General features: G+C 33.9%; 1 protein-coding gene across 1 annotated transcript in view; it reads right to left on the bottom strand.

Moving 5' to 3' along the window:
- Positions 1-3478: 3478 nt before the first annotated feature.
- Positions 3479-24575, bottom strand: part of UFL1 (UFM1 specific ligase 1) — a 30644-nt gene continuing 9547 nt past the window's right edge. Inside the window, exons 7-19 of the mRNA XM_058566605.1 lie at positions 21683-21741; positions 19685-19831; positions 17915-18090; positions 16513-16692; positions 14335-14455; positions 12188-12304; positions 9009-9126; positions 7678-7841; positions 7467-7597; positions 5743-5823; positions 5341-5426; positions 4616-4796; positions 3479-3991 (exon numbers count right to left, since the gene is read on the bottom strand). Coding sequence (XP_058422588.1) covers positions 3773-3991; positions 4616-4796; positions 5341-5426; positions 5743-5823; positions 7467-7597; positions 7678-7841; positions 9009-9126; positions 12188-12304; positions 14335-14455; positions 16513-16692; positions 17915-18090; positions 19685-19831; positions 21683-21741 — 1780 coding nt within the window. The 3' untranslated portion in view covers positions 3479-3772. The remainder of the gene's footprint in view (positions 3992-4615; positions 4797-5340; positions 5427-5742; positions 5824-7466; positions 7598-7677; positions 7842-9008; positions 9127-12187; positions 12305-14334; positions 14456-16512; positions 16693-17914; positions 18091-19684; positions 19832-21682; positions 21742-24575) is intronic.

Below are 24575 nucleotides of genomic sequence, written 5' to 3' on the forward strand. Positions count from 1 at the left end.
CGAAAATACTTAAGAGCCAAGAAGATTGTCTCCTTTCTGTGCAAGACACGTTGTACCTGTTCCTCTTCTATTAGAGGCTGGGAAAAAGACTTGGACACATCTTTAAGTCCACATTTTACTTCTCAGAAAGGAGAGACATTAATTTCACAAATAATACACACATTTTAAAGGATTTTAGTAAATTGTCAAACTGCCTTCCAGAATGGGTGATCTAAAAGACAAATCTAATCACCTTATTTCCCTGGTTAATTTAATCTTCTCTAGTCTCCCCTTGTTTTCAGGATAATGGTTAAACTTTTTAGCTTTGTGTATAAGGCATTTCACGATCCCCCTCTGGTCTCGCCAGCTTCACTTACACTCCTTCCCCAGCCCATTTTTCTTATTTCTCATACTTTAGGGTTTCCCAAATGTCTCATTATTTCATGTTAATTCACGTCTTAGTACCTCTGAATCTTCTTTGCTCGCTCAGAAATATCTACTTCCCATTCTCCTATTTTCACCAGGCCAGGCCTACTTTTCTTTCAGAACTCAGTACAGGAGGTCCTCTCCTGCCTGTTCAATTCCCCTCCCCACCGTCAGGACAGTGTGACTTGCGTTTCTTCTCCTATAGCATCTTCTGCATATTTCTCAGAACACTAGATTGAACTATAATTGTTGGTTCTTGCTGTCTCCCTGAAAGCAAGGCATTTTTTTTTAAGATTTACATTTGTATTCCCAGTACTTAGCTGTCATATGAGATCTAGGAGATTATTGAGCCAAGCATTTAAATGCAGCACGTCCTCCCTTTCTTCCTTCACATCACAACATAATCCCTTCCTTCCTGCTCGTCAAACACACATCCAGGTTAAACCTGACTATTAATCACTGAATAGGAATAGAGGTGCAATTAGCGGCAAGCCTGGTAAAACAATAATAAAACATAATACTGGGAACTTACAAAAATTTAACACGTTTAAAGTAGTTATTCCCTTTTTTGTGATGTAAATGGAATAAACATTACCCTGTATTTCTGAAAGCCTGAAAGTCAGTTTCTTAGACGGTTTGGAAGAAGTCTCTCCTGGATTCTATTTATTCTTTTGTTTGTAGTGCAGCCTTCAAGGTAGAGCAACTTGTGTGAATCTGTAGGCCATTTTAATAGCCACTTTAATAGCTCCCAGATTTCTGTAGAAAATGTACATCCTAGAGGAGTTTATATGTTTTTATCTCATCCCCTAAATACACTGGGGTAAAGGCTGCCTTGGTATTAGTCTAAGAAAGCAAACTTTCCATCATCCCCATGCCCTACCCAAGTCACATAAATTAGTTCTTGATAGAAAAAAATCCCACGTGGCCCTGAGTCGAGAGCCATTTCTGAGGAAGGAATAAACTGTTCCTTCTCAATCTATAGACCACACTATACTTCAGATCACTGTTGCACTTTGACCTCATCCTTGGTGCTTTATGGTCTGACTAAAGTACATTCTCTAAAAAGTTCAAGATGGTTCTACATTCAGGTTAAGCAACTTCTACATTTATTGTTCTAATTTAGCATTAAGGTCTTTTCTGAAAATACACTGCAATTTTGATAAGATATAGCTCTCTTCACTGAGTCTTTCTGATCACCAGAAGTGGGTTTCCTTTGACTTTTCAACACACATGGGTTGGAGATGGAACACATAAATACCCCAGCACATTATTCAAATCTCTCTATTCTATCTGCCAACAGTAGGAAGTAACAGATCAGAGTACCGCTGCACATTTATTGAAATCTAGCTAATTGAAACTGATTTACTAAGGAGAAATAATTTACTAAAGTTCATGAATGGCAAACTTTCAAGGGATGAAAGACACTGAGGACTATGGAACTATTTTTGTGTAAGAAAAATATAATAAAACGCTTTAAAAATGTTCAGAATAAGAATTAAAAAATGTAAATATATTACATATAATATATACACCAATTAATCCTAGTAGTAGTAATAAACATAATGGAAGCCTCAAAGTACTGTAAAATTTAATAGAAACAACAGGCAACTTTATTTTAAATAACATTCTTAAGTCTGCCCATTAAGATCATAGTAGATAAACATTTAAACAATTTTTATTAATGAAATTAGACTTTTACATACAAAAATCAGCTATATAATTTTATTTACAAAAGTAATAAAAACTGTTATTTACTGTGGAAAAATAAGAACTATCTTGATAAACGAAAAAAATTTAATGCAAACAAAATAAAACAGAATGGGTTTCTTTTTATTTGCTTCGTTTCTTCTATTTTTATCTTCACAAATTGAGAAAGTCAGAATGATTTTATTTGCTTGTCTATGATCTAGTTTGACACAAATGTGGATTACTTTGGTATCTGCTGAATCATAAATAATAAGGTTCCTAAACAAAGATTGAATAAAAAAATTAGGTTAGGTGTTCAATATTTTGGAAGCTGAATAAACAAATAAAACTAATTGGAGTTTGAGGTCACAGAGAATGTGTCATTTTAATTCCTTTGCCCATATGAAAATATGTTAATAGAAAATTACCAATGGAAAAACATTTTTAAATTTATGTTACATTCCTATCAACTTTAATAATAATGCTTAGTCAGCAAGTATATTAATTTCTTTCACACAGTATTACCATTTTGTCCAGAATTATAGTAGAGGTAGGCTGATCTTTGTATGCAAACATTTTAAAAGAGTTTTAACTGCCATAAAAGGAATTATATAAAATAGTATTTAATATTTGAGATTTACTATTATATTCAAAATCATTAAATTCCTTTTTGATATATAATAAATTGTTGCTTAAAATATTTGTTTGAAATGATTACTCCAAGGAACTATTTTAGTTACTTTTAACTACTAATAATCTTTAGAAAACAAGAATACTTTTTTATTTTTATGAGTTTCCATTTTTGAAAAAAAAAAAATTCTAAGGAATTAAATGCACTTATAGATCTCCCTACAAAGAAGTATTAGGTGCTAGAGTGACTCCTGATATAAAAAATGAAATTAAGAAATGCAAACTGGGTTAAAGAAAAATAACTTGTAGTAAATTTTTAGTTATTCCAATGTTCAAATGTGACTTATATCTATTAGCAGCAAATTTCATTTTTTCTCTCTCTTGTCAGCATCGTGTTTTACAATAGAGCACAGCAATGCCTGGGCCCCTCTGGTGTTCTTCTGCACCCGTAAAGGCATCCCTGAAGCCCCCCATCACATAAAAGTGCCCTCCTGTGGAGGAAAGGGGAGGCCCTCTATCTTCCAGAAATAAGAGCAAGAGCTTAGTAATAAAAAAAATGGCGTGCAAATTTCTGTATCTTAGATTTGAAGCATTCTCTATTAATTTTAAAATAGAATACACAATTTTCATTTTTGACATCAAAGGAGTTTTCTTTTTTAAAAAACATGACCATATTTTAAGTTTCTGCCTAATGTGTATAAATATAATAGTGTTATTTGAAATCTAGTAACACAACGAACGAGTCCTTTCCTAGAGATGAAAGAATTCAGAAAATTTATTCTTCATTCAGCATCTGGAAAGAAAATAAACTGAAATGTATACTTTTTAGAATTATAACGTGAAAAAAAATCTTCCATGGAGAGCTCAATTTACAAAAATTCACGTTTATAAGATTTACATTGAATACAACACTACTATTATAACTGAACTGTGCAGGTGGGAGCGGCTATTAGTGGGGATCGAGGATTGTGAAGTGAGTATTTTTCTCTAACCATTCATCTTTGACTTTGGGGAAAAAAGTTCGCTATATGACATAAGTAAATTAAGATCGTTACTCTTCTGTTACAGATGATTTCCTGGATTTGAGAACAAGGTCTTTAATGGATGAAGAAAGTTCTTGAAGCTCTTTACGGGTAGTACTGGTGACATCTTCTTGTTCTTTGTCTAATTCATCACTCAAGGGATCATCTCCCTGCCCAGTCTTCTTATTTTGACTTACTAACTGCTTTACAACCAAACCTTGATACTTTACCAAAAGAGTATGCTGATCCTGTGAAAAGAGAAAGGAGAACATTTAATTTTCTGTGGAAGAGACAAAGTAGGATTTGTTCAACCAATACACACTGAAGGTCTTCATCTTTACAAATCACTAGCCATATAAGTAGAAAGCTGAATTTAGCAAGGTCCTTGCTGTCAAGGAGTTTACAGTTTACAGGAGATAAAACATGAATACAGATATTTTTAACGTAAGCTGACTTAGCTAGGTTCTTTCACCATAGATACACTCAAAGTGATATGCAAGTTCAAAGCCAAACTACTTATAACTGAGGAGTTTCTCAAAAGAATTTGTCTAGGATAAGACTTTTCTGAGCTGGTCCTTGAAAGACAGGTTAAACCTGCATAAGCTGAAATGGAAGACTAGACACTATTATATCTTTTCCAAAAGGTTAATTTCCAAATTCAGAATATTCTTACCATGTATCTTATAGGATCCTGAAAGATTCTTAAACTATGCTGAGTTTTTTAAAATCAATCTCCTAATTCATTGTTCACATTCTTGAAAGGAGGAAGATGATGTTAACATGTTTTGTGTCTTAGTGATTCATATCTATCCATTCAAAATATTCAGAATTTAAAAGCTTTAAAAGTTTCTAGTGCATTAAACATGTAATACCTCTGGAATTTTACTACTAAGAAAAGCAATGATCTGTGGGACACATCTTCCAGGTGCATGGAGCATGCTGTGGGTTGAGAACTGAAACAACAGAACTGATGTGAGGTGCAGAATAAGAGCAGGGTCTTCTGTGACTTTTAGCTGTTCAGCCAGTGCTTGCCGATGCTGGAACAGTATCTGCCTAAACAAAAATAAAATCACACAAACACATTATCACATTTTAACAAGTTCTTACTAATTTCAGTTCTTCCCTTCTGCATTCATTTTTTGCTTCTCTAGTTTATCTAGTTCCATAAACATTTTAAGGGACCTTTTAAATATGAAATACAGACACACATAACCCTAAATGGCATGGATAAACTAATACGCTGGCAAATGACAGAAAAAGCTACATAGCAGGGATACTCAAAGTAGGCTTTTTATTTTATTTGTTGGGGATCAAACAGAAGTGCACTAATTTAAACAAGATTTCCTATAAAGAAAGTCTCAAAGCTAATAAAAAGTTTCCAGGCTTGACCAGCTATCAGATTAAAGAACTCTGCTACCTTATCAAGATGAGTCAGGGAGGGACACCTAAGTATATGAAGACTGAATATGCTTGAAGGTTTACAGCCATTGGATATAACAGTTCTTTATGTGAGATTCAGACAGTCAAATGCCAATTTCAGATATGAACTATCACACATCTAAGAATTTATTAATAATACAGATTAATTCAATGTTACCTTTCCCTTTTTTTGTCTCCCTTTTTCACCATAATATCACAAGCTTCTGCTGCAGAATCCAGACAAGAAAGAAAGTCTTCTATGCTCTGAAAAGGTATTTAATACCAAGATTTACTTTTATAAACAGGTTGTCTAAAGAAATACAGCCATTTAATACTGTTTTATAATTTTACATTCTGACTAGAATTTTTAAAAAGGTGATTTTGTTATTAAATTTGAAATCGTAACTTAGGACTAAAGAGCGTAAAATGCCCCCAGCTTGGTCTCCCCCTTTACCTCCCAAAGAAGTATCTGAGAGCAGAATACCAGTTTTAGATTGAGTTCACAATTATTTTGATAAAAATCTACTCGAAGATCACAAATTCTAGCCCCAATATCTACATAAAATTAAACTTTACTTACCTTTTCATTCAGAGAGCTATGGAGCTTAGTGAGAGCTACTTTAGTTTCTTCTGATAATTTAGTTAAAATTTTTTTTCTTACCTATGGGGGAAAAAATTCTTTTGGGATTGTGCCTTTGACATGTGGTGGATATAAGATCAAACAAAACAAAACAAAACAAGTATATTTACTACTGTAATAGAATACTGAATAGAATTTATCTTTGTTCTTGAATTTTAGGTCTCAGACTAGGGATAAAAATATGCTAAAAACATTCTAAAATCAGAGAGCTAGCCAATAGCCAGTCAGCCAGAGGACAGATGCAGCCATACCCCCTCCTGTGCTCCAACAGGATAAGAGGAAGATGAGAGGGTGACAGAGACAGAGAGACAGAAAGTGCACACGTGAGAGAGAGAGAGCAAGTGAGCCCACCATTCATCTTGTGGGGAAGAGAGAATTTGGGATAAGAGGCTACTCCCTCTCTTCTCCATTGGGGTGGGAAGAGTGTTTTATCCCTCTCTAATGCCAGGTGACGGGGGGCTCTGCTCATAAAGATCAAGGATGCCTATAAGCTAGGGGCCTTGTTCCACGGATGGATGCTTGTTACACTGTATTGTGTGTGGAACCTTTTCAGCATACCCCTCTCCACACAGATGTGTCTTGTGAAGTTTGGTGGCATTCTTGACCAGAGTCTGATGGATCCTTCTAGTTTCTGGAGGAGACTATTGGAATGGCTTGGCCAGCAGGGCCCTGAAGGTTATAGTGTGTCTTGTAAGACGGGCAACCTAATCACTCCCTGCCCCATGCCACTCCAATCTTTCTGTGGCCCTTGAGGGGCAGGGGCCAGGACCCCAAGTCCTTCCCCCAGCAGAGGTTGGCACAGAGGCAGGACACATGAGACTGTCCAGGAAGTTGGGGACTCACTGCTCAAGTTGAAGAAGGGAAGGGGGACAGTACCTTGCTGGGGTAGGAGGGAGAAATAAACATACCTCTGTCCGTGCTATGAGAGGGAGTCACAGGGTGCTGAAAAGCATCCCCCCAAAGCAACCTATGCCCCTATGTGGCAACAGCCAAATTGCGAGAGGCCAGAAGCATTAGACAGATTTGGTTTGGTTTAGATCAAACCCAGTGATATGCAGTCAGTCACATGAAGGCACTTTTGCTTCCTTCATTTTTCCTAAATCTCCAACATTAAATGGATCCAGAAGGATGAGGAAGAAGAGGAGGAGGAGGAGTCTTAGGGACAGACCACATCTTTCCTCCTCCTCTAGGCAGCTGGGAGCCATAGCTCTACATTGCAAGAACACAAGAGATGAGCTCTGAATTTAGTTTGAGATTAGAGTTTTAAAAAATAAACTGGAATTAGTCAAAATATTGAAATGAAATAGTGCCACTAAATGAAAATGACAGCAAAGTTATGGAATCTGTCCAGAACGTTGTTAAGGGACTTGCAACTCAGCAGGAAAAAGGGATGTGACATAATAACAACTGGGAAAAAATAAAACTGTTGCTTCCAAAGTAATTAAGCACCATTACTTTTAATAGACTGGTTATATTACCAATCCTGCTAGCAACCATATATACACAGTACTAAATTTGAACTAAAAATCCTACAGATTTTTTCCCTAAAACCTCTTTCCTGTTATTTTATTTTCCTTTGAGATTATTTCAGATGTGAGAAAATAAAACACGCTTAGATTTCAAAACAAAATACAGTAAGAGTGGCAAGAAAATCACTAACATACTTCACTTGTAATGGCTGCAGGATCATCTACCGCCATCATTAAATCTGAAGCTAAGAAGTTGAAAATGAGGTTAGTGATATCAGTACACACCGTCTTCAGCAAGTGCTTGGTGAGAGCAGCCTGCGTGTCATCTGGAAAATAAAGGTGGTTTATTAAAATGAATGTCCAAAAACAATTATGAGAATCTATGAAAAAACAGTATTAAGTGTACCTGTAAAGAACTTCATTCCTTTTTCAAATAATCGAATATTATTGTAAAGGTTTGAAACCTCTTCTTGCAAGTCCTTGATTGTGCGCTTTCTGCCAGTTCCCGAGGCAGAAGTCGAAGACATGAATACTGAACGTACCACCTCGAGATAAGCTTTATTAAGAGGTCTGTGTACAAGATAAATATATTTAGTTTATTAAAACATACTGGATTTATGTAGGTAAGAAATTTTGCTTCTATAGAAATAACGCTTAAGAAAAGACCTCTATTTTTTTAAACAAATAAGATTAATTTGGAGAAGAGTTCACAAGAATTTGTCCTCCAATCCCAGGAATTATAATTTAAAGGGATTATTTTTCTCAATTTTGAAGTACTCAAAAGTTACTGCACTAAAGACAACAAGAACGACAATAACAAAAGCTTCAATTCAGATTCAATTCAAAGCAGCTTTTAAAGTTAATTTGGAAAGTAGAAGACTATAGATCTGTTCCCCATCCTCAGGAATAATAAATTCTCAATTTCTAAAGTACTATAAAAGATAATATATTAAAAAAAAACTTTTTTATGCTCAACAACTCAGAATAGATTATTTTAAAAAGTAACAGCAAATGATTAATAGTAACTATTTCATCTTTTTAGATATGAAAAATGTGATTATGTATTCACACACAAAAAAATAGCCACTTAAATTTAAAATAAAAATCTCACTACAAAAGCTGTATTTCTAAATTCAAAAAGTTAGATGTACTAGGCTCCTGGACTGCATTTGTAGAAGCTAACACATTGGGACTAACTTGAGGGAAGACCACATGAGCTAATAACGGTCAAGTTATACACAATTTCTTTTACTTCTGTACAAAAATAAATTTAGCCTGGCTCATTTACAAGGCAGTGTTGTCTAAATTGATACTTTTTGAAGGCAGTTTGTAACTTTATTTTCTCTCTAAAAGTGTACTGTTTACTCTCTTGTCAAATTCAGACAGAAAATGATCTTTTCTTTCTTTTAGATACTACTTTTCATGCTGTGGAGGAGACTAGCCAGTGATTAGTGCTGGTGTTTTTCTCCCAACTAGGACTGTGAGATGGGTGAATGAGGACGCCTCCATGTTGTTGCATTTTATTTCCCATACTGCCTTGCCCAAAGCACTTAAATGTTTGTTGAGTTGAATTGTTTCTGCAGGCAAATAAAATCTGGAATTTGGTGGCTAGATTAAATTCTAAGCTTTGAAAAGAAAACACCTAAAATTATGTTTTCTATGATCTTGCTGAACATTTTACTTAATAACTCACTGAATTTCAATCATAAAACAGAAAAAATATGTTTTTATACTTGCTTTATTAAGTACTCGGCAAGTTCAGAAATAAACTCCTCAGGGGCATCTTGTATGTGTTTTCTTAAAAAATCTTCAATCTCATCCTGGTACATAAAAGTGATCTCTGGCTGCTTCTTTACTATAATAGAAATGAGCAATGGGAAAAAACAACAACAGAAACAAATAAGCAATCTAGAAGCAAATAAGGTTTATTAGCATATTTAATAAGATGGTTATTCATTCACTGCCTACCAGAAAGACTCTGATATTTTTATGTCATCAAAATTCCCAATGTCAAACAGCAATAACCAATGAAAACAATTTTAAAAATAGGATATATAGTGGCAATTCTTTTGAGTAATAATTTTCTAACTTCATTTAAAAATGACTGTTTTCTACAAGTCAATCAGAAAATAATAAAGATGATTTTCCCCTGATCTAACCTAGATGGATGCAAACAGTTGAAATCAAAACAATCAAGTAGATGGGAAAAAATCCTTTAGGAAAGAATACTTTCTCTCTGTTGAACAATGGATACCGAGCAAAATTTCCTTCTTTATAAAAATGAATATTTACTAAAAATCAAATCATCTTTATAACTTACATAAGATCTTCAGGAAAAGTCTTTATAATCATGTGAACCATAATTCCAGTAAAATTAACCTAAAAATTGTCTTTTTGGAAAGGCATAGATGGAAAAAAACCTCATAATTTTATACCCGTAATTTATTTTTGCCCTCACAACAATAATTCTACACCAAGGAAAATTTGTATGCAGCTACTGTAATGAAAATAAGTGTTAATTGTAGAAATGTCACGACTACTCACTTACTTGGAAAAGTATGGGCTGCCGACAAAGAAGGCTAACAATGTTTCCATTACTAATTGTAAAAGTATAAAAGTGATTATTTCCAGCTAAATTAGGTTATTGACTCTAAAAGTGAAACCTTAGAAATAAAAACAAAATAGCTCAAAAATCAATTTTCTCTATGCATGAAGATCTAAGTAGTTGAGATCACAGATTCAGAATAGACAAGTACTACTCGTTCTTTCTGAGATCTGCCATCCATTCCTGATCTTTCACACCAGTTTCCAATTTCTGTCTGCTTCCTGCATGCATTTTACAAGTTATTAAATTGTATTTCCTTCCAGTAATCTTTCACACTGAATTGATCCTATATTTTAGCTGAGAACCTAATTACATCCCTCATTTCAGAGATTACAACTCAATCCTTTCTCAAAAGCACTGAAATTACCTTTTTTTTTTTTTAGGTAGAATGGTTTTACTACTTTTATAGCTTCTCTCCATAATCTATGCACAAAAGGAGTATCACATGCCTCATTTAACAATTACTTAAGGCTGCAGATATTAGAGAAGTATTTTCTTAAATGCCCCTTCACTCCTACCCCTAGTACATCTGGGGAATAGAGAAATCCATTTATCAATGAAAAATTAAAACCCACATAGGATAGTCCTAATACAGTTTAAAATAAGGGTAGAGCTAGTAGTTCCTATGAAGATACTTTCCCTGTAATTAATACTGTTTTATGCATGTCAAGAACAGTAACTATTTCTGCCTATCTTCGGATACTTTGAAGACAGATCTTAAGCAATTGTGCTGTTACAAGTAGTAGCCCATTAACAGCTGAAGGCAAGTCATTTGATATCCACATCTCCCAGCTCTAGCCCATACAAAATGAACTCTGTGGAAGAGGTAAAATAAAAATCTCAAATTATCATCATCTCAAGTTCTTTTTTTCTTTTTGCTGGGGAAAAGAAGGAAGGAGGTATTATAGTTTTAAGTTAATTTCTTAAACAGAAACATAAAAAATCAATTTCATTTAGAAACACAAAGTAAGATGTCTCTTACTAACTTACTTAACCACACCAAACATTAACAAGTCTAGGAAAAGAAAGATGCATATACTTAATTCTCCCACTTAGATAGAAGCAACCAACCAACTAGGTGTTACCATAAAAATTAAACGTGTATATAAGTAATGTTTCCTACTTAAATTTGCAGAAATCCACTTTTCATAAAATATTATCATTTGTTTCACACGGCAGTGGGACACCATAAAAATAACCATGTAAGCTGAAACTGTGCAGTGTTCTTAATAAACAATGGGAAAATTTACGATTGTTCTGTGACCCTTAAAAAATGTTTGTGAAAATATTAAAAGCTTTTACGTTGGTTATAAATATATATGGAAATGAAAAATAACTTTAATATTTATAATTTAGTACACTATAATTTAGCTCATCAGAAATATTGAGAATGAAAGTGTTTTATTTCTTTGTAAAAAACTTATCAAGAATAGTTTGAACAGTGCTTGCCTTCTCATCTTGTAACTTACAATATACAGCAAGCATCTTTACTATGCTTTGGCAAGTTGTCATACTCCTTTTTTAACTCTGGATCAGCTTCCAACATTTTATCCTTTGCCCTTCCAATGTCGTGAAACATCTGAGAATTCCTTTAATGTGCAGTTTTTTGCCAACTTCACATCCTCTAAGACATTTTCATCCTTTCTGTCACAACCACTTTCCTCATTTACGTCAGTAAGTGTGCCTTCACCAAGTTCCTCTGGCTGCATAGCTAGTCTCTTGAACAGCGGTAATGTCAACATTCCCACGGTCAGCTATTTCTTCCATAACTCTGTTTACTCCTGATTCATATCTTATTTCCAGTGTTATGGCTTTTCATTTCTTTGCTGCATTTTCATCTTTGTTGGTCAATTCCCTCTTTTGGTTATCCATTTTTGTAAAATGTCACATGTATTTATCACTGGGAGCCAAGGAGGCAGCACAACTACATGCTTTGTTGTCTGTGCGTAAAGCGAATAGAAGCTGCACGGTGATAATCACTGACAAACTTTGAAATAAGTGATGCGACTGTCATAGACCATGATGCACATCTGTTATTTATGTGCTGATATGTGGACTGAGGAGCTAGTAGCGAAGTTTATACTTTATGCGGTTACTCACAGTGAATGTATCTTGGTAGCTGAAATTTGAACCATCTTGTTGGGGCACAGTATCATTAAACTAAACTGTGGTAAGTGAAACTTGTGCCCAGTGAAGCTGTGCAAAGCAAGGACTTCCCATATAAGCATATACACCTAATTACATGCATCTTAAAAACAGGTGTTAAAAAAGTCAGGTACATACAAAGGAAAAGTAAAATAAAGCTACACACCAGTGTGAGATGATTCATCATCACTATCATCATCTTTTCTTCCTTTCTTCTTGATTTTTTTAATTTTGTACTCTCTGGCATTGCCACCGCCTCCTCCTCTTACACTTCCACTGCCCTCTAGTGGAAAATGACACTAGTTAGTATTACCTAACTAGATTACTATTTTTAGAAAATGATGACACTATATTGTTATATTTAATTTTATACCTTCCCTAAAAGAAATGTGCCCTCAATTGTTCATCTCTGTTACCACAGCCTCATTAATATTCCCGATTATAATACGTCACAAATTTAATTATACTTGGTTTTGTCTTCTCAGTTGAAAGATTATTACTCAAGTTTATAGGAGACATCCTGACTCGCCCATCACCCGACCAGATAATGAGCTTCTTGAGAGCAGGGAGCATGTCTCAGAAAAGTTTGTATCCTTGGGGTTAATGCAACAACAAGTGCTCAAGAAATGCTGACCAGGAATATTAAACTGGTTAAGTAGAAAAATATTGTTCTCAATTACCTATTGAATAAATGAAGACTAAAAAAACCACAAATTATAAAACAAACTCAAACACTGTAAATAAAAGTAAAAAAAGTTATTGAGGTATTTCTCTGCTATTAGATACTTACATTTAAAATATCTATACAATAAAGTAGAATACTAACCTAACGATGGGATTGAAACATTGAAAAATATTTAAACTATATTTCTTCATAGAAGAGTCATTTTTTCAATGAAATAAAATCATTTGCATAAAGATCTTTTTCTAAATATTAAGTAGAATTCCCTTAGATATCATCATATCCTATAATTAAAAGTTCTATTAATTTATTTTCCCTTGCTTTTATGATAGAAAAATACAATTTTCAAAAGCACAAGTCTAAAGCAAATATGCTTTTTACACTTGGTAATAAGTTTCTGTGGAGAAGACTTTCTTGTTTGACATTATTCCATACACTGTAATTAAACTATTACAATACAATAGTACTATCACTGAGAATAAAACACCAGACGACCCTTAATTTTTAGAAGGAAATAAAACAGACTAGTTATACTGACATAAGTGCAACCAATTGATTAATGTGAATTTATAACTATATCTCCAAATAATATAATAAAATATGCATGGCTGTGAATACTACTATGATTTATTGGAGTAGTTTGTGATAGTTTTCCCAGAAGAATAGAGAAAAACTTCAAAGTATCATTGAAAGATTTTGTAGAAAAGTTTTTGAAGAGGAAAGAAACAATTTCAAAGAAATATGAGTGAATCCCCACAGCAAATATAAATTAAGTTTTTATAACATATGTTCAATATAGCTGTATTTATTAATGAAATATGTTGAGTATCTAATTTCTTTAACTGTGATATAGCAGTAATAACATTGTTCCTACTATAAAAAGTATGAAAGATATGTGTTACTTTCCAAATGCAAGTTACTAGTATACCAGTGCTACCTAAAATAATTTCCAGTGATTCCAAAAAAAAAATTATAAAAAATATCTCCTTGAGAAATCCATTCATTCAATAAATATGTATAGAGCACCTAAAATATGCCTAGGAGTGCTCTAAGTACTAGGGAAACAACAATAAATGAGATGGAGATGAGGTTCCCAAATAATAAAATACATCACAGTGATAAAAGCGATACAAAAGAACTGGGAAAATAATATGATGGAGAGTGACTATGTCCACTATTCTGGGTGGTTATGGAGGCCTCTCTGAGGAACTGATGCTTAAAGATGAACTCTGAATGAGTGAAAAGAAGAAACCAGTTACTTGAAGTTACCTGAACATTCCAGGTAGAGGGAACAGTTAGTGCAAAGGCCTTGAAGTGAACACAAACTTGCCAAGTTTGAGAATCAAAAAAGAAAAAAGCCTACGGGGCTGGACCATGGAGGGAGGGGGACAACAACAGGAGATGGGCCAGACCATGAAATTAACTTAGCTCTCACAAAATAAAACATAGACTAAGCAATCACCAATATTTCCATTTTCACAATCAAAATTCAATTCATTAGCAAAAAATTTGGTTACTATTAGCAGTATAAGGTTAATCAACCAAATAAAAGGCCTTTCAAAGTGTCTAATAAATGCAAAGTTCACTGCAACAAATAATAATTAAAGAAAATTCAAAGATAAGTTTTTTACCTGTTGCTTTCCTCCTTCGTTCATCTTTTTTATCCTTTTTACTTGTATTAATGCTTTCTAAAATGGAAACTTGTTTCAGATCTTCTTCAGTGATTAAATGCACAGGATTATTTTTCATTTCCTGAAATAAAACATGCTTTTTTTGGTGGGCAAAAATATATAGCATTTCAAAAGCATAAAAGAAAAGTTGTTTATATACTCCCTTACATCCTAATTATTTCTGTTTGTTTGACTGCTAAGAAGAACTACAGGGCTTTGGCACAGCTGCCACTCTGAGACTGTTTCTCCTTGTCAAAAATCAGTCTCTTCCCTTGTTGTTCTTGGCTTTTTGCACCTATTTCCAGCTAATGAGAAATCCTACCTGATCCCTGAACACCGTGATGCAGATGCAATCCTCTTCAGCTGTTATTGGCTGGTTTTTCTAGTACTTAATAGGTGACCCTTGCTCCCTTTCTTTAAGACACTCCCAAGTCCAGCGTCACTTGGATATCTGAGATTACTAGAAAGATTATGAAATCTCCATCCCCTATCCCACCAAAATGACCATATCAGAGTTGCACACTTGGTCATATAAACTTTTTTTTCCCTCTGGACTCATTCTTGATATCTGTTTTTTAAAAACTTATGTTAAGGGGCAGAAATAGAAGTACAATGATGTACACCTGAAATTTTTACAATGTTATAAACCAATGTTACTGCAATAAACAAAAAATTAAAAAAAAAAAAAAAAAGGTAAGGGGCCGGCCCCGTGGCCTAGCAGTTAAGTGCGCGCTCTCCGCTGCTGGCGGCCCGGGTTTGGATCCTGGGCGCGCACCGATGCACCGCTTCTCCGGCCATGCTGAGGCCGCGTCCCACATACAGCAACTAGAAGGAAGTGCAGCTATGACATACAACTATCTACTGGGGCTTTGGGGGAAAAAATAAATAAAAATTATAAAAAAAAAAACAAACACAAACTTATGTTAAGAACAATGAATTACTGCCAAGTTCAGAAACTGGTTCTTCATCATGGGAAAGCGTTCTAAAACTACAGTGACAAAAGTACATTTTCATGTTAAAAATGATATTTCCATTTTGGTTTTGCAAAGCAAAATGTTTACAATGTTGACAGCTCAAACAATAGAATCACTTTTTTTCTGAATTTATTTTTTGTAGTCGGAGGCAGGAACACAAGGAAAGAAAAAACTGATGATCATTTTGAGTTTGTATTTTAGTAAAAGTTGCAAATAAAAATAATGTAGCCATTTAGTAACCGGTAGCTAACATGTACCAGACATTTATATACATCCCTCCTTTATTTACATTTATCCTTTTAAGAGTAGGCATCATCATCCTTTGTTTGAAGATGAGGAAACTGGAGGTCTATTTCTTCAAATTCAAACAGAGAGAAACAAATTGAGAGGTTTACTGATATCAATCCTGTGTACCTTTTACTTGTCTCTGCTGCTTAGCAGGCCAAATGTAGAAAATTATCTAATTTTTTAGACTATTAAAGAGCTTAAAAGGAATATAGATAAATACAAATTATTTACATCTTTAATAAGTCCTCATGAATTTATCTATCGTCTAAGTTAAACGGGCTTGTTCTATGTATTTGTGAGCAGGCTTTATAAGTAGATGGTGCTACTAACTAGAAGCATGAATCAAATAGTCATTAAAGAAGGCCTGGCAAGACCTCTACTTCTAAACACTTTGACAGCAGTTGCTCTCAGGAACCAATCAATTGTGATAGTAAAATAATTTCTTTCCTCAGTAAGTTATCCTGTTTGTGCACTCCAAATAGGTTAAATTAATGAGGCTCTGATAGATTTAGTAAATATATTGTGTACTCACTGATAAATATACTGTATTTATGCAAATAATCCACAGATACCAACTTTGTGGATTTTAATGCTGGACCAATATCCTCAGATGACTTAATTAAGTGTATAATTTCATTTATATGATTTCATTTTATAAAATCAGCTAACTTCTAACTTATATGTCTTGATGGGAATGAAGAAGGGGAAAAACAAATCCAGGAGAAGAAATAAAAAGGACTGATGCATTAAAGGAAAATGATGTATGAAACACAGTGTTCGTTTTGGATAAACTGCTTACCTCATTTTTCAAAAGACATCAGATGATTCTAACGTGAAAATACTGTTAGGATTAGTAGGTGAAGGAAATCTGTCATACCTTTTCAGCTTTTTGGTGCATCAGTTCACTGAACAGATCTGTACAGCCATTTATAAATTTTTCACTGACTACAACAGTGTCGCTAAAGACTACAGCTGAAGCCTGTTTGCTGAATGCTCTCATCACCTGCTGAAGCAACATTGCAGCATCTTCAACTGATAAAGAACTGGGTAGCAGAGGCTAGGGTTACAAACAAAAGGAAAACAAAGCATAAATGCAGTATAATACAGATAAACCATTTGTTATACATATGCTCTCCGTAGCTGATCTCATTAAGTCTAATGGCTTTTGGAACCATCTATATGCTGATAACCTCCCAAATAATGCTTCTGCTTTCATCATTGTGATAGGAATCATATATCCTATTGCTTCCCTAACTTTCCACTCATATGCCTAACAGGCATCTCAAATTTAACATGTCCAAAACAACACTGACTTGCAGCCGCCTGCCCCCAGACTCCCAGCTCCCATCTACTCTTCCCCTTTGTTCCCCCATCTCAATTAACGGTACCACTTTCCACTCAGTTGATCAGGCCCAAAACCAACAAGTCCTACTCAGTTCCTCTCATAAACACACAAACAATCCACTATCAAGTCCTGATAATTTTACCTCCAAAATACATTTCCTCCTAGCTCTTTCTACTATCCGAAATTATTGTTTTCATTAACTATCTCCCCTTCAATGAAAGTACCCCTGCTGAGAGCAGGACACTTGTCTGGATACTACATTCCCAGCAAGTAAAATGGTGCCTGGTACACAGAAGGTACCTAATAAAATTTGTTGAATGAATAAATAAACACTTATATCTGGAATCTCTGGGAACTCGTGTACCCAAAACAAGGAATTTCCTGCTTTATAAAGAGTCTGGGCTCTGACTAGTAAATAACGGATAGGCCTCTTGTTTCTTTCTCTTCACCTAAACTGATCTTTTTGGCATAATAAAGGCAGGTCAATACTGAACACTGAAGTAAAACACTATCAGTGCTAAAGCAGCTTGTGTTAATATATTAACAGACATTAATGGATAAGGGATAAACAAATGCTACATAATGCCTGATGCTGGTAAAGCTGTAAATGCTCGGATAAGACTGTGAGAAGTCTCACCTATTTCTGTATGGAGGGATTAATATGAGTGTTATATTGTTTGCTTGTTTGTTTTGAGATTTACAGAATTCTGGATGTTGACCATCCATATATAAAAGGTCACTCTACTTCAAAAGCTAGAAAGTCTTTAAGCATAAATCCATTAAAATTATTTTTGTTACAACAATGACTGTTAGAATTTGGCTTTAAAGCCAGGGCTACCTTTAAGTATTCCAATTCTTAAATTGGCCATATACTAGTGAAATATCAGTTGTCATTGGTTTAAGAAAAAATTAAGAAGAAAAAGATAAAACATACTGCAATATCAACCCAGGTTCCAGAGCTGATGGCTTCCTCTACTGATGCTTCCACCTGATCCACAAGTCCTTGACCAACACAAGCTGCTTTCAAAAACAAGAGTTGTGTAGTCTTGTATCTTTTCTTTATGTAGCTCACAGCATCTGGGATTCCAAGTCTGGACAAAGCATCAAATTCTAGAAATACATTACAAAGTTGGAATTGAATTGTCATTTATACCTTTTAGAAATCTTCGAAAAAGTTAAGTTCTACTAAAACTTGTTCTTTGTGAATGCACTGTATTCTAAATTTTTTTTTTGTTGTTTTTTGGTGAGGAAGATGGGCCCTGAGCTAACATCTGTTGCCAATCTTCCTCTTTTTGCTTGAGGAAGATTGTGTCTGAGCTAATATCCATGCCAATCTTCCTCTATTTTGTATGTGGGAGGCCACCACAGCATGGCTTGACGAGTGGTGTGTAGGTCCGTGCCCAGGACCCAAACCTGCAAACTCCAGGCCACTGAAGTGGAGCATGCGAACTTAACCACTACGCCACGGAGCCGGCCCCTAATTTTTTTTAAAGAATGAAGCAGACAAATGTACTACAGCCTATTCCCTGATTATGTTACCGTCCCAAATTTTTATTGCTAAACATATTTGTAGAAAAATTGGTTCAAGTACTTCCTCAATCCCAGCTGTGTCACTTCCTCTCCAACTGAGGGGTCAAAAGGAAACATGAGAACTGTACAGCAATAAAAGTAGCAGTGGGAGTAAAAGAGGATGTAATGATTTAAGTAAAGAAACAATAACTGGAATTTATTTTGCTTAATACAGTTAACTAAAGAAATAGAATTTATTTTCCAAATGTTTCATCAGACACCTTAGGAAAAAGTAATTCTCCAGTCTAATTTAAACTATTAAAAGATTTAGCATGTAAAACAAAGGTAAAAAATCAAGACAAATTTAAAGCCATTAAAGTTACTGGAGATATCTACCATCCTCTCTCCATCCCCAAATAATCATATTTAAGAAAATTAATTATAACAAAATTCTAATCCAAGTCCACGGTTGAAGAAACTGAAAAGTACATTACAGAAAGTCAAGAAAACATAAGCCAAGCCCAGGATTCTAGCATCAACATTTAAACTGTTTGAACACTAATGACTTACAGATTTATTACTGAGAAAGCAACTGATCTCTTACATGGTTTGACTTGAGTTATGAAATTGATCAAACTAAGTGAGCTACATATATATATACATATATATATAGATATTTGCTAATTGTTTTAATGACTAAATTCAATTAATCTACTTTATCCAAAGGACAGAACCTCAGAAATAGAATGTAGAATAACTTCAACGTTTCTGAAGTATTGAATAACTAATAAAAATGACCATTGTAAAGTTGATAGCCAATAAAATATTTCTAAGATTATGCAGCTGAAAAACTGGGCAACTTCATAAAAGATAAGATACAAAAAATATAATTACTTTTTATGAATTAAAAAATACTTGACGTTGTAATAGTATCATATCACTGGAAGGTTAGTAACAAACAATACCAGCTTTTGGCCTTTCTACATTACAAGTGTTCAATAATTATAGAATTAAACTCAGTTCCAAGACCCACAAAAACCTGCAGTGTGACTACTTTTACACTCAATGAGAACCATTATAATCTGCTCACAAATAGTAAAGTACATGTGTACTCGAGGGCTAATAACAATACTTTTTAAGAATGTGTTTAGTATTAGAAAGAAGTTTTAGTTTCAAAGAAAAAAAAAATAGTTACCTAGATAGCCATTCTGCCTGAAAAAGGAGTCTACCCAAGTACTCTGTGTTCTGGAGTAAATGTCAGGGACAAACACCGCCTTATCCTGTCTCCCACCAACCACAGTGCCTCGTAATCGTCCACTATTAACAAGTTCCTCGAGCACAGCTTAAAACAAAACCAAACAAACAGAAATAAATCAGAGCAGGTATAAATCTCAAAAAGTAAAATACTTTTTAAATTTAAAGTTTTAATTGCTTAAATAAAGACATTATATTTCAGATAAAACTTTCCTGACATTCAGAAGAATACTCAGGTCATGAATTTGGAAAATTCTGGCAACTAGCTAAAGGTGCTGAACTTTTAACTCCAACTAGTTAATATTAATATTGATTTTTTTTGTGTAATTTTGGGAAAAAAACAAACATGCCACTTTCTATCTCATGATTTGTTTAAAAGTAGATGACTAAACACTTTGAGACTAGATAATATGCAACCACTAGTGTTATCAATTTCAATTTTCTCATACTTAGAAAAATCAAGACACCTAGATTTTTCTAGACATATCAGAATCAACAGTGTGAAATAAAGCCATGAAAAATTTTAGAAGCTACTACATTTTCACTGTTTAAATTGAAGCAACACATCTGGATACAGACAGCCTAAGTCCAAACCTCAATTCTGCTACCTACTAGCTGACGAACACTAGGCAAGTCATTTTACTTATGCCTCCATTTTCTCATCCATGAAATGGGGATGATAATAATAATACCTATCTCATACAGTTGTAGTAATCAAATAAAGTGTGTGTAGCAGTAGCTGGTATATAATAAGTACTCGATAAATTTCAACTAAATATCACCATCACCACCACCACCACCATCAACATGGTCATCAAAAGACTGATGCCAGTCTGAGAACTGGATAGTGCTGCCATTAACATCAAACTTATGCTTTTTATTTACACCATAACATTTAACAAACATTTTGTTGTTTTAAATATCAAAATCTTCTAAAAAAAGACAAAGTAGATAGGAAGGAGTTATTTCTAAGTGAATCAGCAAGCACATTCAAAAGATGCCTGGCACAAAGAAAGGTTTATGAAAACTAGCCTTTAACAGAAATAAAAATTAGTTTCCATATAAATTTCAGAATTTCACTGATGAGTAATTAGGATAAATCAGAAAAGTATAGATTTCTCAATAGACTACAACACATAATTTTAAACTTTGTGTGACTGTACAATACAAATCCATGCTAAATTCAGACTAAAGTTACGAAGTTATCAATTATTACTTGAAGAACTTCACATTCTAATGAAATCCTACTAACCCCTAATTATGTAGATTCCAAAATATGTCACATTTTAAATTTGTCGTAAAAAAAAATTTAAATTGAACTCCATATTCTGAAAAACACAGTGAATGAAAATAAATTTTTGGTGCTGTACTTAAATTTCTTCTCCATTCTTCACTTTAATTCTTATATTTGCATAGACAGCTGAGTTGAATGATTAAGTCATTGCTTTTAAAAATTATCTCAGCAAAGTTTAAAAAAAACCCTCAAAACTTCATAAGAGCTTCACACACACAAAACAGACAATGAACTAAGATTATTTTGGATATATTACTATGCTGTTTGAATGCTAAGAAAAGATTTTTATTGCTATAAACTCTAAAAATTTTTTAGACAAATACTATTTACTTTCATATTAGAAAATGTAGTAAAATGTGTAAGAAACCAAGGGAAAATTATTCTCAATCCTACAATTTTAAATCTCTCTCTATATATAAATGTATATGCATAATAGTATTTTATACACACGCACACACTAATTTATTTTTTTAATTACACTCCTCTGGGTGAAGCCAACATTAAATGTTTGGTGGGTATAGCAGATAGACATACACATGAAAATATGTATAGAGAAATTTTTCAACGAGATACATTTTAATTAATAAGTTTTAAGATTAAAAGAGGTAAAAACATTATAAGGGACATAATTTAAACCAAACTCACAGTAAAGAAGCTGCTCCTGAAATCCATATTTTGAAATCAAAGAATTCACTGCTGTAGGCCTTTATGGAAAGGAAAAAAAAATAAGACAAAAACTTCTTACTAATTACAAAGTTATACATATTTATGAATTAAAAAAATAACTAGGATAATTAGTTTGTGAAAAAAGTCAATTAACTTAAAAGAAAAAAATGAAGGCAAAAATTGCACCACATTTTACATCTTTAATCAGAATTACGCTACTGAAATACCAGGGGAATTGATGTCTTTTCAATCCAGGATCAATTTACTTTCCAACCAAATTTTCATCTCAGATTTAGTGATACTTGACTATTTTCTGCCTTGTCCTTTATTGTGTGTTTGTTTTTCTTTATTCTATTCTTTCTGTCTGGAAGGCTCTTTCCCTACCTGGGAATAATCAAGTGAATGTTACATGATTATATTTTTGAAGAAAAGTGAGGTCATATATGTACTGAAAAGAATCTAGAATGATATACTCCCAGATTAGGTGGATGACTGGAAGGGATCCACTTATAATGCTCTTTTTTGCTTATTAGTATTTTTTGTAATGACTATGTATTTTTTTTAAACAGCTTTAATGAACTATAATTTATGTATCATAAATGCAACTAATTGTAAGTATACAATTCAATGATCTTAATAAATTTTTGAGTTGAGCAACTATCACTACAATCCAGTTTTATAATGTTTCTATCACCCAAAAAGTTTCTTGATAGAGGTTTGCAGTTAATTCCTGCTGCCACTCCTAGACCTAGAGATCCACTGATCTGCTTTCTGCCTCTGTATAAGTTTGCCTTCCTAGACATTTCACATAAATGGAACCAATACGTGGTGTCTTGTGTCTGTCTTCTTTCACTTAGCATGCTTTTTTTTTTTTTTTGGTGAGGAAGATCGGCCCTGAGCTAACATCTGCCAATCCTCCTTTTTTTTGCTGAGGAAGACTGGCCCTGGGCTAACATCCATGCCCATCTTCCTGGACTTTATATGGGATGCTGCCACAGCATGGCTTGACAAGTGGTGCGTCAGTGTGTTCCTGGGATCCAAACCGGTGAACTCCGGGCCGCCGCAGCGGAGCGCGGGCACTTAACTGCTTGTGCCACCAGGCCAGCCCCTCACTTAGCATGCTTTTGAGGTTCATACATGATGAAGCATGAATCAATATTCATTTCTACTGCTGATAGCATTCCATTGTATGGATATACCACAACTTGTTTATCCATTCATCAGTTGGTGGACATTTGGATTATTTCCAGCTTGGGGCTATTATGAATACTGCTGCTATGAACATTCGTGTCCATGTCTTTGTGTGTACACGTTTTCATTTGTTCTGGGTAGATCCCTGTGCTTTTTTTTAAAAAAAATAATTTAAAACAATTTTTTTAAGTAAAGGAAACTACAAAGAAAGGGATCTAGATTTTTTTTTCTGACTATAATCTTTTCCCCCTATTCATTTTAAGCCAATTATGCCTGTTCTCTGGTTTAGGTTTCGTCTATGTTTTTATTTTTATGCATATCATTAAGAGACTTTTAAGTTATTCCAACTACTTAATCCTCCATTGTTGATTACTTAAGATGTTATAAATTTTCTCTACGACAAACTTGGGAGAGCAGAAACAGTTGTCTAAATATGAATTGATATTTAAAATTCCCATGTTTGGGGATTTTTGACTAAATTATTATTTTTACCAAATTCTTGTATGGATCAATTTGGTTTTTATTAAACTGTTTTACCCAAATTTTTCAGCTAAATCATCTAAAAACCCCAAACCAATAAGATCCAATTAGGTGCTCTGTGAAGTTTGCTCTCCTTTGTTTACCTTATAATTACTACAACCTTCTCATGTTTTGGTTTTTGTGTTTTCTTTTCTCTTTTACTCAAACACATCCCTACAAAAATATAGAGGGCTCCCTGAAGGGCTTTGTCTTAAAATTTCTGGGTGCATAACTTATTGTAGTTGTTCAATAAATGTTTAATTGAATTACACAAAAGTTCTAGCTTTTTTTTTGTACTATGAAACTTAGGTGCTGAATTTTTATTTCAATTTGGAATATAATGTAGTTTAGTATACCTACATATGTCTTCTCACTAATTATTTCCTGCTCCTCTTTCTGGCTACCTATAATAACAATAAATATAAACCATTTGTTAATCAGAGATGCAGGTGTTTTCTCTGAAGTTAGACCAGAATAGGAGGATGATTCCTTATATTTAAGAGACAAATATGAAGATATAGTGCATTAAATGGAACTAGCTGGAAGCTACGCAGCCTAGCAACATCTTTTGAGGCTCAGAATTTGTTGTGCCCTCATGGTTTGATAATATTTCCATAAAGAGAAACTACTCAGAGCTATTATGAGTCAGAAAAATACTATTTGCTGAACTTGTTGATAACTACACTCACCACAATAATTAGTCAAAGAAAAAAATAAATATTTGTCACTAGGAAAAATATATTTTTATATTTTATTTTTTAACTAAGTAATAAACCCACAGGGTACAAAAAAGTTACAAAACTGAATCCCCCTCCATTCCTATCACTCAGCTACCCAGTTTCTCTCCCAGAAACAACTACCATTATCAGTTTCCTGTGTTAGGAGGGTGATCTGGTGCAAGCTGTCAGAGCCTATGTGGAGTATGGAGGGGGTCCACATAGGGACGAGAGCTGTAGGTAGCAGCAATGGGAGATCCGTTACATAACGGGGAATTAAATAAGTAAACATATTAAGGATAATGAGAGCTAGATTTCTCATGGTCAGAGAAAGGATTTACAAATATAGAAACGGAGAAAACTAGAACGAAACTTATGGTGTTGGAAGGGAACTGGAGGTATCAGTGTGAACTCACGGGTTTTGAGACACATGGATAAAAATACAG

Source organism: Diceros bicornis, chromosome 23 (genome assembly GCF_020826845.1).
Source record: "Diceros bicornis minor isolate mBicDic1 chromosome 23, mDicBic1.mat.cur, whole genome shotgun sequence".
Lineage (NCBI taxonomy): Eukaryota > Metazoa > Chordata > Mammalia > Perissodactyla > Rhinocerotidae > Diceros > Diceros bicornis.